Source organism: Podarcis cretensis (assembly GCF_951804945.1).
Source record: "Podarcis cretensis genome assembly, chromosome: 3".
NCBI lineage: Eukaryota > Metazoa > Chordata > Lepidosauria > Squamata > Lacertidae > Podarcis > Podarcis cretensis.
In genome coordinates this window covers 74,133,965-74,147,687 of record NC_137172.1, presented here as the reverse complement: position 1 = coordinate 74,147,687, position 13,723 = coordinate 74,133,965, and the positions used below count along the sequence as shown (strand labels likewise).

At 40.1% G+C, this 13,723-nt stretch overlaps 1 protein-coding gene across 13 annotated transcripts in view; it reads left to right on the top strand.

Moving 5' to 3' along the window:
* Nucleotides 1–13,723, top strand: part of ARMC2 (armadillo repeat containing 2) — an 85,741-nt gene that overhangs the window by 53,618 nt on the left and 18,400 nt on the right. For 12 of the 13 annotated variants that reach the window (XM_079971620.1, XM_079971631.1, XM_079971628.1 and 9 more), the window contains 6 exons: nucleotides 1,183–1,321; nucleotides 4,108–4,364; nucleotides 5,044–5,116; nucleotides 5,806–5,985; nucleotides 8,224–8,423; nucleotides 13,300–13,376. In XM_079971620.1, coding sequence (XP_079827746.1) covers nucleotides 4,147–4,364; nucleotides 5,044–5,116; nucleotides 5,806–5,985; nucleotides 8,224–8,423; nucleotides 13,300–13,376 — 748 coding nt within the window. In that variant the 5' untranslated portion in view covers nucleotides 1,183–1,321; nucleotides 4,108–4,146. Of the gene's footprint in view, nucleotides 1–1,182; nucleotides 1,322–1,540; nucleotides 1,649–4,107; nucleotides 4,365–5,043; nucleotides 5,117–5,805; nucleotides 5,986–8,218; nucleotides 8,424–13,299; nucleotides 13,377–13,723 lie in introns of those variants that run through there. The other variant, XM_079971619.1, reaches the window with a different exon arrangement.

Below are 13,723 nucleotides of genomic sequence, written 5' to 3'. Positions count from 1 at the left end.
AACTTTAAAAACTTAAAATTTTGTTGGCACAGCCTATGGTTCTGAAAAGGTCTGGCAGGAAGTTCTTCCTGCCAATAAATCCCTCCAACTTGCTCAGCGTTCAATGAATGTGTAGTTTCCCAGCTGCATTTTCCGCATGTTGAATTTCAGAGGCCAGTTGGCATACCTAAGAGCAGTTGTTTTCAGCCTATTCCATTGAAGGTTTCTCAAAAGCTTTTAAAATGATTTCTAAGTGAGAAAAAGGACGCGGGTGGTGCTGTGGGTAAAACCTCAGCGCCTAGGACTTGCCGATCGCATGGTTGGCGGTTCGAATCCCCGCGGCGGGGTGTGCTCCCGTCGTTCGGTCCCAGCGCCTGCCAACCTAGCAGTTCGAAAGCACCCCCGGGTGCAAGTAGATAAATAGGGACCGCTTACCAGCGGGAAGGTAAACGGCATTCCGTGTGCTGCGCTGGCTCGCCAGATGCAGCTTGTCACGCTGGTCACGTGACCCGGAAGTGTCTGCGGACAGTGCTGGCTTCCGGCCTCTAGAGTGAGATGAGCGCACAACCCTAGAGTCTGTCAAGACTGGCCCGTACGGGCAGGGGTACCTTTACCTTTACCTAAGTGAGAAAAGCCATAATAGCAGACCAACCTCTTTGAGAAACCTGCATTCACCTGCCAGTCATCCACTGTACATTAAAGAAGTACAGAGAAATCAAGTGTGTATATGCATGTGTGAAGTAGGTCCCAGTTACTGTTCAGTAAGAAACTTGGATTCCTTGAAAGAATGTAATACTGTAATGGCTGTGGAGTTTGTGCTTAAAAAGAAGTGGTTTGGAAAGAAGCACATTACGCAAAGTCCTGAGAAGTTTTTTCTAGAAGTCAAACTGCCATGCCTTTTTATGCAGAGGAGGCAACAAATTAACAATAAATATTCTGGTTAGATTTTTGTTGGTTATCTACAAAGAAATTGAGTTGGCATGTTGCCTTAAGCTGCATAAATGTGCAAGAAATCTTTCATTGAGATATGGACTGTCTGGAGCTTGCATTTTTTAAGTTGATGATCTGTCTTGTGTAGGATATTAGTGTTTGTTCTTTTTGGCTGTAGTTTCGGTTTACATTTTCTATTAGAACAATCCCTAGATAGCACTGATAACTTGTCTTGTTTGTTTTGACAGTAAATGTTTTCTTTTTATCATTCAGATCCTGCTGTGATATCATCATTGTAGTGTTTACCACATCTTCAGCTTGTGGGTGTTTATATGGTTATTTAATGAAGTTTTCTATGGAGTCAGGAAACTGTTGTGTTTGGCCCTGAAAGTGCATAGCAGTGAATCCTTTGGTGAGTATCTTTTGTGCATATGTTTGTGTGACTTCCTTCCCGCTGGTAAGTGATGTTCTGTGCTCACTGTACTTCTCCATTGTTTCTTTGCCATTAATAATAAAGCAGTAGGATAATAATCATTGGCACTTCAGTACTGCAAGGAAGCTTGAGTTATCTGAGTGTGCCTTTCTCTCCCAGGTTCCAAAAGTTGCATCTTTGAATGGGCTAATCCACATAGGCTCTAAAGTTGTGGGAAAGTGGGATCACAACCACCTGGCCCATCAGCTGAGTGTTTCTGGCCTGCCTTAGTCCCTCAGTAATGCAGCTACCACATGCATAATGCAGGTAGAAGTTGTAAAATGTAAAGTTATAAATTGTATACTGACGGAAGTTAGAAAATCACACAGGACTTTGGTTATAACATCGATTGACTTTGGTTATAACATCGATTTCGAAAGGTGGTCGGAAGTGTGGAATTGTAACATAAAGTTTACAGCATGTATGGCACTGAGAGAAAATGTTTGGAAGATGTTATATAGGTGGTACCACACCCCTGTGAAATTGGCCAAAATGTATAGATTAAAGGATAAGAAATGCTGGAAGTGTGGTGAGGTGGAGGGTGATCTATATCATTTATGGTGGACATGTAAAAAGGTGAAAGGATTTTGGGAATCACTTTATAATGAGCTTAAAAAAATACTTAAGTACACTTTTCCCAAAAGACCTGAAGCCTTTTTGCTGGGAATGACGGACAAAGAAATCAAAAAGGAAGACAAGACGATATTCCTCTATGCCACCACAGCAGCGAGAATTATGTTGGCACAATACTGGAAAGTGGAAACCATCCCCAGCATAAATGACTGGCAGATTAAAATGGTAAATTATGCTGAGCTTGATAAATTAACAGGTAAAATAAGAGATCAAGATGAACAGAAATATCTGAAAAATTGGAGTAAATACTGGAACTATATTGGAATAAATGTCTAATGTGAACTGGCGGGGTTAGAACAATACTACCAGCGAGTGAATTTAGGATTATAGATTAAAAATCAAATACGTAATGGAAGTAGATATTCGATACTTACCAAAAGGGTGGAAGGGAGTCTAGGGTGTTTTTCTTTTCTTTTCTTTTTCTTTTCTTTTTTTTTTGCACGATGTAGCTAAATTATTTTCTTTGTATAGTTGGAAAAAGGAAAAAGTTGGCTTGTATATCTCTGTTGTAGTGACCCCTTTTTTGTAATCTTTTCTGTATATATATATATATATATATTTCTTTTTTATATGTCTGTTTTGTGTATAACTTTAATAAAAATGTATTCGGAAAAAAAAATCACACAGGAGATACTCTGACATAGTTCAGATGGAATATCCAGGACACTTTCCAAAATGGCCTTAAATGTATGTTGGAAGTCCTCCAGGAGACCATAGAGTTTAAATACTGCTCTTCTACTCTGATCAACAACCACCCCACATGCATACCAATAGCTCCCAATAACACCCCAAGGGGATTTTTCAAATTTGGTTTATTATCCAGGATTTTTTTGCTGAACAGGAAGAAAATGTTCAGTAAGCCTTACTACAGAAATGCACTGAAAAGACAAAAAATATCCAGCTTGTCATCCTATATAAACAATACACTGTAGACAAAATGCCCTCATCACATAAGCATTACTTTCATGTGTGTATTAAGCTCATCTTACATCTTACCATGGGCCGCATAGTAAAGGTAAAGGTAAAGGTACCCCTGCCCGTACGGGCCAGTCTTGACAGACTCTGGGGTTGTGCGCCCATCTCACTTAAGAGGCCAGGGGCCAGCGCTGTACGGAGACACTTCCGGGTCACGTGGCCAGCGTGACATCGCTGCTCTGGCCAGAGCCAGAGCCAGAGCCGCACACGGAAACGCCGTTTACCTTCCCGCTGGTAAGCGGTCCCTATTTATCTACTTGCACCCGGAGGTGCTTTCGAACTGCTAGGTTGGCAGGCGCTGGGACCGAGCAGCGGGAGCGCACCCCGCCACAGGGATTCGAACCGCCGACCTTTCGATCGGCAAGCCCTAGGCGCTGAGGCTTTAACCCACAGCGCCACCTCTGCAAATAAATATTTTAGATTCTGAAAGCAATAATTTATTATTGTTATTATTGCATTTATTTAAAGCAGCCATATCTGATGGGGAAGGCTATGCTGTGCATAGGTTCTGTGAATTTAGAGATTGTCTGACATAATGTTTTACAGTGGTACCTCGGGTTAAGAACTTAATTCGTTCCGGAGGTGCGTTCTTAACCTGAAACTGTTCTTAACCTGAAGCACCACTTTAGCTAATGGGGCCTCCTTCTGCCACCGCGCCGCCGGAGCACGATTTCTGTTCTAATCCTGAAGCAAAGTTCTTAACCCGAGGTGATATTTCTGGGTTAGCGGAGTCTGTAACCTGAAGTGTATATAACCTGAAGCGTATGCAACCCGAGGTACCACTGCATTTCGTAATGGTCTTGATGCTTTAAGGGTGCATTTGCACTTGCATGTGCTGCTGATTACTTTAATTGTATCAGGAAGTAACACAAATATATCAATAGCAGAAACAAAGCAGCACTGGAGAATCCTGAAGCAGAATAGCTTCTGCTGCCATGCAGACTAGACTGACCATGCTAATCTGTGGTGCAGACAGATGGCTGAGCAGCATGAACTAATGACCAATGCAGTGGGAAACACAGGGATTAGATGTTCATCAGAGTGTGATCTGAACCTTGAAATACTGACATTGCAAACAAGTTTCTAGAAGTTTTATATTTCCTATCTCTTCTGTACAGTGTTGGAGTACTTACTGCAAACTCATTTCTATCAGAAAAATGAAGCCCTCAAAGAACAAAAATGTAGAATATTCAGAAGGTTTCTATAAGCCCCCATTAGCTGTCCAGAAGACCAGTGCTGAGATAATAAATGAAGCACGAAATACACTAAGGATTTTAAGGACTCAAAGACCGTTCACACCAAGGGAGGAGCAAAGGAAGCTTTTTGGATCTGCGTCTTCAAGAACACCTGAAAATAGACCACCTTCTGCTTTTAGGTATGGGGTTTTGGAGGGAAGGGCTATAACCCTACATTCCGTGTCAATGGGAGATAAAATCTAAGTGTCTGTCTATTGATTCAGGTGAATTAGAGAAGTATAAAAACGCAGGTATAAAATTGTCCATCAATTTTGGTAGGGAGTACATGCTTCCTGTTGTATGGATGTAGCTGATAAGAAGTTTGGCTAGAAATAACTGAAGTGTTTCTGACAACTTTTAAAAGGAAAAGAAGTATTCACTGTCAACCCAAAACTATTATTAGGTTTAATGTGTAGGAAGCTGAAGCACCTCTCATTTGCTTTCTGGATGTGTCATCTCCTGCTCTTGTTGATTTTGACATTCCCAAAGGAATTGCTTCTAAAAGAGAAGCACTATCACGATATGGATTGCCATTACGGCTGCTCAGTAGCCAGCATAGAGGGGACTCTGAATAAGGCAGCATTATTCCTTGTGCCGTTGAGGAAGTAGAATAGGCACCATGTCATATAACTAGCCCCTTTATTTTCTTTACATCTTCTCTAACCTGTGTTTTGTTTTGCATTCCAAAAAAGCGATTTTCAGTAAAGCAATTTGGCAGAGGTAGAATTTTCACTCCATTAGTATGCACATAGAAAGTACTTTGTGAAGAAAAACATGTTATCTACACATTTAATTAATATGTTCTGTTTTTCATTCCAGTCTCCATGCTTCCAGCTTTGAATGGGTTGAATCAAGGCCTGTCTCTTGTGCACGTCTAAGCCCACTGGACCATGTATGTATTATCTTTTAGCAGGGCTTTGTGTATTCTGTGCTCCATTAAAATTATGTGCCAAGAAAGACTGCATTCTGCAAACTTAATGCAGATTGACACTTAAGGCCACTTTCCATCACTTAAGTATTTTTCAGCTGCCTCTCTGGCTCCTTAGGTCTCTGCAAGCATTTCTTACACAGCACAGGAGGAACTTGCTTTTTACAATTAGATTATCAGGAAAGTGAATTTATGCCCACTACCACATTCGGTGCTTTTTCTGCAGTCTCATGGAACTGTGGCATATTCCTAGCCCTATCCATTGGAAGTAAAATTACAGAGGCTGATACTGAAGCATCCATGTCTTGCTTCTCCCCACCCCCCTTCTTTCCAAAACCATCTTTGGAAATGTGTGTAAATAAGTTTTGTGGCATTTCACTACAGTGGTCTGTAACAAGAATACCCTTCGGAGTATTTGTTCCTTTGTGAATTCACTTAAGACCTCAGAGTCAGCTCCTGTTATTTACCAGGAAGATAAAATGAAGTAGTAAACAGACTGGCTTAAGTTTAGTGGAACTTCTTGCTCAGGAAAAACTATTATGAGAAGAAATTTGTCAATAAATAGATTATGGCAAGACCCATAATGTTAATAACCTCCGTCTTCTGATTCTTACAAGCGCCTGCATGTTAAATTAGATCTTTTCTTGTAACAGAAGCCAAAGTTGCTGTCATCACCCAGGAATAATGAGGAGCATCATATTTCACCTCCTAAATCACCAATAGATTCAGAGGAAATTAGGAGAATCAGCAATGCTCGTGCCCGTTTGTTTAGAACCGCATCTCATGGAAACCTTCTCCCAGATAAAATACTACTTCCCAATGAGAGTAAGAATGTTTCTATTTAATCCTTTTTACCAAGCTTTTGTAAGAACTCAATTACTGTATAAAATATATTAAAGACAGCCTAACTGAACAATTGGATTTCATAGAGTCATAGAGTTTGAAGGCATCTCAAAGGTCCCCTAGTCCAACTCACTGCTGATGCAGAAAATTTACTGCTCCACAGCCCTAGGTTGCGTTCATAGGAACATAGGAAGCTGCCTTATATGACTCAGACCACTGATCCATCTAGCTCTATATTGTTTCTCCAGGATTTCAAGCAGGGTTCTCTCCCTCCCCTTCCTGGAGATGCCAAGTGATTGAACTTAAAACCTTCCACATGCGTTTCAGATGCTCTGTTTCTGAACTATGGCCCTTCTCTTAAAGTCCAGTGTTTTAGTTTGCAGTTCATCCCAAGTCAAATGTCTTTTCATACATTGGTGTGGATCTGCTAATGGTGTGGATTCTGCTAATGATGTGATCAGAAATAGTGTTGTTTTTTAAATGAAATGCCAGGCTGGGGGAGCTGCAGTAGTTATTGGCTTCACTGCATGGGAGGAGAGGCTTAATCTCATTAAAAGTCACGCATACCCGAAACATAAATGCTTGGGCAATTAGCATTTTGTGGAAGCGGGACCTCCAGTTACTATGTTTGGCTGTGTTCGTGTGACTTTTAAATGAGATTGTGGCTGGGAGGGAAGGCTTAAATCATAGAACTGGAGAGTAGGAAGGGACCTTGAGGGTCATCTAGTCCAACTTCCTGCAATGCAGGAATATGCAGCTGTCCCATATGGGGATCGAACCTGCAACCTTGGTGTTATCAGCACCCCTCTCTAACCAACTGAGCTATTTAGAAAGCCATGCTTCCCCCTCCCCTTGCTGTTCTGTTGACTATCCTCCTCACCACCCCATGTGCCTGGTATTTAATTTTAACAAAATCAGTGTCACAAATACTATCCTGCCACTAGCTTCACGTGTAGTTAGTCCATAAATTACCGTATTTTTTGCTCTATAAGACTCACTTTTTCCCTCCTAAAAAGTAAGGGGAAATGTGTGTGCGTCTTATGGAGCGAATGCAGGCTGCGCAGCTATCCCAGAAGCCAGAACAGCAAGAGGGATTGCTGCTTTCACTGCACAGTGATCCCTCTTGCTGTTCTGGCTTCTGAGATTCAGACTATTTTTTTTCTTGTTTTCCTCCTCCAAAAACTAGATGCGTCTTGTGGTCTGGTGTGCCTTATAGAGTGAAAAATACGGTAACCTTCTACAAATGGATGGGTTCCTTCCATCTATAGAAAACTTTCAGTCCAGTGGAGGAACCCACAATCAAAAGGAGGGAGGACATTTTTCACCAATTCCTCCTGTAGCCCCACCACTCTGCTCCAGAGAGTCCCTGAGCCCTCCAGAGGCTTTCAGAGGGTGCAAGGGGCTGCAGGGGGATGGGGAATCGCCAAAAGTCACCTTCCTCCCATTTCACCAATAGAACTAACCAAGGATCCAGACAACTGCAGTGAAGATACATCAAACTCTGGAATAGTTTCTTTTTTAAAAAATCTGATCCCTTTTTTTGGGGGGGGGGCAGGATTTAGTTGAATGTATGAAGGAAGGGTTTGGGTTGAAATGCCAGGTAGTTAGATTGGAGCACATCCATCTATATATAGATGGATATATTATATAGTTCTTGATTTCTATACTATCTAAGAAGGTAGAGGGGATTACTTCTCAATCAAGAGGGTGGGATCATAGAATTGTAGAGTTAGAAGGGATCCTGAGGGTCATCTAGTCCAACCTCCTTGTAGTGCAGAAATATTATTTCAGCTAAAGCATCTCTGACGAAAGCATATTTCTACTGCTTTGTCCTTTGGGAAGAAAGTGAGAGAGAGACTGCTTTGGGGAAACTATTAAATTTGAGTGTGCTTCTCTAACCTTATCTTACTACTGATGCTGCAGTATATAAAACATTTTCACTTAGTTTAGGAATAAAAGTTTCTATACAGTAGAAAGGTTGAGCTCTTATGAATAAAGATGTCATTAGGAGTTCATGTGTCTTTAGAAAAAACTTTGATGGAAAGAATACCAGCCTTTCATCAGTTCCTTTTATACAGATTTCTCTTATTTTAGTTAATGCCAGCTAGCAAGGACAGTTATTACAATGTGAATAATAATATTTCAGAAGACTAGCTGTCCTTTTAAGGACATCTTTCTGTATGTTTCCTTTATAAGAACACTTTAACCATTTTGTTAAAACAGGTAAGACACTGAATTTTGAAGACCATCCTACCACGTGTGATAGTTCTGGAACTAGAGGTGAAAGTCAAAACCTGACTGTCCAGTTGACCTTTAAGGATAAGTGTGTTCCATTAACATATAAAGAGCATCAAAATAAGATAGAAGGGGAAGAAGTATATTCACAAATGACAGACATTTTGCCTTCACCTCAGTGCAGCAATCAATGGTCAGTATTTTATTTATCTTCAGGTATTTTCACACAAAACGTTTAAAAGTGGGAGCAGCTGGTGTGCTGCCATGGAGCCACGCTACTGGCATCAGCATCGCTGTTGCTTAGTGGGGTGGCGCAAGGGTGCAGGATGGCACAGGATGCAGAAGGGCCATGTTGGCTCCAGCAGTGCATCAACACAGCACTGACCTCACTGCCCTTCCCTGTGTCCCAGGTGACAGTGGTATTGCTGTCGGGAGGGTGACTTCATGGCACTACACCACTGTTAGCCATCATGATGGTTATCACAAGAAAATGGATATATTTAAGAAGGATTAAATAATGATCTATGGCATAATTAAATCTGGTCCATAGCTATTGCTGAAAAATTAGCTCAAAAATTAAGGTATGCTAGAGGCCAAATAAAAACATTCTTTTTCAACTACATGGCAAAAAAATGATTTTACATATTAAAGATGATTTGTTGTTGTTGATTAGTCGTTTAGTCATGTCTGACTCTTTGTGACCCCATGAACCAGAGCACGCCAGGCACCTCTGTCCTCCACCGCCTCCCAGAGTTTGGCCAGACTCATGCTGGTAGCTTCGAGAACACTGTCCAACCATCTCGTCCTCTGTCGTCCCCTTCTCCTTGTGCCCTCCATCTTTCCCAGCATCAGGGTCTTTTCCAGGGCGTCCTCTTTTCTCATGAGGTGGCCAAAGTATTGGAGCGTCAGCTTCACGATCTGTCGTTCCAGTCAGCACTCAGGGCCGATTTCCTTAAGAATTGATACATTTGATCTTCTTGCAGTCCATGGGACTCTCAAGAGTCTCCTCCAGCACCATAGTTCAAAAGCATCAATTCTTCGGCGATCAGCCTTCTTTATGGTCCAGATTAAAGATGATAACAGTGTTCAAATTCCTCCTGTAAAATATGCTACTATTTGGAATTCTTAGTAACTCTCCAGTTACTGATAGTTATAAATGAAACAAATCTTTCAAATAATGTTACCACCCAGCAGTTTGAAAGCATACCAGCGTGAGTAGATAAATAGGTACCATTGTGGTGGGAAGGTAAACAGCGTTTCCGTGTGCTCTGGCTTCCATCATGGTGCCCCGTTGCTCCAGAAGCAGTTTAGTCATGCTGGCCACGTGATCCAAAAAGCTCTCTGTGAACAAACAGTGGCTCCCTCGGCCTGAAAGTGAAGATGAGCACTGCACCCCATAGTCAAATTTGACTGGACTTAACCACCCAGAGGTCTTTTACTCAACACCAATAATAACATTACTATTTCCCCCCAGGGATTTTGAATGAAGCGACCCAAATGTGTGTGTGTGTGTGTGTGTGTGTGTGTATGCTTAATTTTCATCTTCATTAGATTTTATTGTATTTCTTTATTCCTGGTTCAACTGCCAGCTTCCTAAAAAGACACTGGCTTGCTTCTCCCCTTGGCAAGTGTTTTTAGCTTTATCCCCTGATGCAGTAAGGAAAACTAGTTCCTAATCTACCAAAGGATCAAATGGTTTCCTCTTGCATTGGTGTTAGGAATCTTAGCACCAAACTTTGTGCTTCCTGCTGTTGTAAATTGTAAAATGTTTAAAAAATGGTAGACAACTGTTTACAAAATTAAGGAATACTTCCTATGCCCCTTTTCCTGACAACAGCAAATCGCTGCCCCTCTCCAAATACTCTTTATGGATCTAAACATACAGGACCCAGGGTCAAAATTATCATTCTTGTCCAGGCTGTATTTTAAGCCTCTTGTACCTCTTTCTCAAAGATTGATGCTACATTTGTTTGCATTGTTTATAGGAACATTATTTTGTTTAACAATAATGACAACTAATGAAGCTTCCAAACAAAAAAGTGGCTAGGGTATTGGATGCAGATGTTCTGCTACATTCCCTAAAACATGGATTCTGAGCCCTTATTAGATGATTGCAAAGAAAAAATATACCACTGTTTTCCCAGGCAATGATTTTTTAATGTCCTTGGGCCTATTAACTTTAGTGAGATGCTCATTTTGTCTCCATTCAAGCAGGTGTCATTGATACTTAATTCCCCAGTGGTTATCAGCCAATAGTTCTACTTTTTGCCTTTCTTGCCAGTGCATATGCTCTGCTTAAGATTGATCAGGACTGTATGCATGCAGTTGTTGCTGCAGAAGAATCTGCCAGTTCCAAGAGGCCAGGAGTAAAAAAAAGTCTAATTGGTACCCAATTTCTCCTCCACCAAACGATTACCTGATTGTGCCAGCTGTTGCTATATTATCACTTTTCTAAAATAAGATGGAATTAATGCTTGATTACAGTTGAGTTTATTACAATATGTTTCATAGTAATATTTTAGAGTTATATTATGAGCTAAAGTTTCTTTAACACCGAGCCTGAGAAAGTAATTTGATAACCAGTTCTAACAGTTTAGAATATAAGTCCAGCTTGTGTCCTGGACTTAATCCAAGTCTGCACATTCTACGGTATATTGGAAAGACCAAACAAAAGGAAAGAGATTGAAAGGCAATGAGGAATGGGTGCAGAATGGGATGCCAAACACAGGGCACTTGAAATTTAATAGGAAAAGTTGGGGGGGGGGCAAGTTGGTGGAAGGAGGCAGATATAGAGGAAAGAATATGCTTCGTTTTCATCCTAAGCTGATTTATGTCCCTTCATACTAAAATATTTTGTATAACGGATTTCATGGGCTGCAAAAACGTATTGAGCTTTTCCAAACTTGCTTTCATTCTGCTCATTTTGTATGGCAGCGAGGCTGGAAATTAGTTTTCGTCCCCAAGTGAATACTTGCTTGCAAAGGGTTTGCATCTACCATTCTTCATAATTGATGACACTGTGCCTCGCACAGAGTTATAATTGTTAAATTTGCAGGTATACTCAAATAATTTGTCACTTCGCAGAATTACTGTTGCAGTTAAATTTCTTTACATTCACCTAAACTGATTTATCTCTATCGGCACGTTTTCACTTTTTCTTATCCATATTACTTTTGAATACTAGATGTTTACATGCACTCCAGTTTTGAGGCAGATTGTTCTATTTCATTTTCGCTGTGCTTAGTGAATATGATTTGACAATGCCTAATTATGGTAGCAAAGTATGTAGGATTAAAATCTTACGTAAGTGGATTGATGCTCTTTAAATTCTAGTATTCACACTGACAAAAGCACTGCTCTACATAATAGGCACCTTTAATTTTTCTTATGTCCATGTTATTCAGGTACATGATGCTTACAGTTATAAGGTTGTCTCTAACTAAGTCAGAGTAGACCCAATGAAATCAATTGACCTACTCATAAGTATGAGTTGTATAAAATCCTATGGGATCTAAAAAAACTATATAATTCAAACATAAGCTTCTGCTCTAGTTCCCCTCCTTCCTTTCCCCCCTAACCTTGTGTCCACTTTCCTGGAATTTGATAGTAACTTAGTCATGAACTTCTAGCCATAAGAACTGCCCAGTAGATTTCACTGGCTGTAAATGTTGCTTCATATTAACATTTTGTGACCAAATTACCACGGGACCATTGAAATTCAAGCAGAACTCTTGTTTCTTTAAAAGTACTCTATGCCACCTTTCACAGCAAAGCCTTCCCAAGTTGGTTTACAGAAGCTTAATATGCATAATGGGATGGTTAGATAATTACTCCTCATAATTAAGAGAATTGTCTTTATCTCACAAGCACCAACAAGTGTGGGGATTTTAAGGGCGAAATGGATGTATGGTTGTTTTGTGCAAATCTTAACTGAGCTCAGAAATGAGAATTCACAGACTCTTAACTGCTTTTTACACTGCAAAATACTATTGAAATGATAGAAGAGTATTTCAAAGCAAACAGTTTTTTGTAAAATAAAATAAAATCTACCTGATGTTTTCTGTTGAAAATATAAAATGTATACCTTTTTTGAAGATCAGATGTTAATATATACATTTTGCATAAGCACCAATTGCTCTAAGAAAGTACAATAAGTAGAATTTAAAGATAAGATTTAGATTCACTTCATTATTTCATGACAGCAAAATCCTTTGTACTGTTGATTCTCTCAGTCTTGAATAGAAAGTTTGTCAGTATTTTATGTTCAATAATGGCGGCCTCTTGTGGCCTGACGGTTTAATTGCAGCATGCTTTGATTGATTCGTGATATATTGTTTAAATACAACTTGTGGGAAAATGTAAGTAATATATAAAATTATTAACTGTATTAAACAATTGACAAGTCTCACTTATGATAATGGTAAACACAAGTGGTACTGGTATTAATCAGTGAGGTGGAAGCACAAAAGGAGCTTATAGGAGCTTTCATTACTCCTATAACTAGCTGGTCAAAATGTATATAATATGATGATGGGCCTTTTGCCTCAGCTGAGGATTGCCTGTTGGCTTTCCAGACTGGCACCAGAAGACATAAATAAATTTATGGCTATTTTTGCTTAGCTAAGGCTGGACAGAGCAGACAGACTCCTGCTCTATCTATAAGATTCCCAAACTGATTGTGGTGAGTTAACTTAGGCCTAGAATTTTCTCAGTGTCAACACTTGGCAGCCTCTGCATTGATCCTCTGATTGTGAGCTGTGGTTGGTAGTCCCAATCAGATAATAGGAAGTTATTGGGCTAGGCGGGAAGCCCGACTCTCCAGTTTATCAGAAAGTTGGTGTTTATGTTCTAGTTTGGGTTGCTAAGAAAACCCCAGATCTGAGACTACAGTGTGTGCATTTTCCTGGGGGATGATTTGGTAAAGTTCTACCAGCACTGAGGTGCACTTTCAATTTTCCAAAAATGACTTTCCCAGTTGTGTGCATGGAAAGCTGAAAGTGCTACTATGTACATGATGTTGATGTGTACCTACAGTTTTCTCTGTGTTAATCTCATCTCCCATTTTTAAGTGACCAGGTTAACGGGCAAGAAAGTCCTTCATCGTGCCTAGAAAACACTGAGTGGACTAAGTCTGCAACTGTGTCAGGTACATCACATAGTTTGGTTGAGCATAGATTTTTTTAAAAAAAATTACTGGCTTTCTTTCTTGTACACTGCTGGGTTGCACCTTTGCATTTAGAAAACATAAGTGATATGCATAATTGTAAGCATCTGATTTTTTTCATGAAGCTGTTTTTATCGTGATAGCAGTGAGACATGTGATTTGCTAATTATGTTCTTTCTCAACATTTTTCTTCAAGAAGTACTCACAGCTAACATTTTACAAGGTGTTGTAACAAAATACCTGGAAAAATAACTCACTGGGGTTTACTTCCAAGTAAACATGCTTAGGAAAGATTGTGCCTGATACTAGCATGCCAACTAAATCTAAAA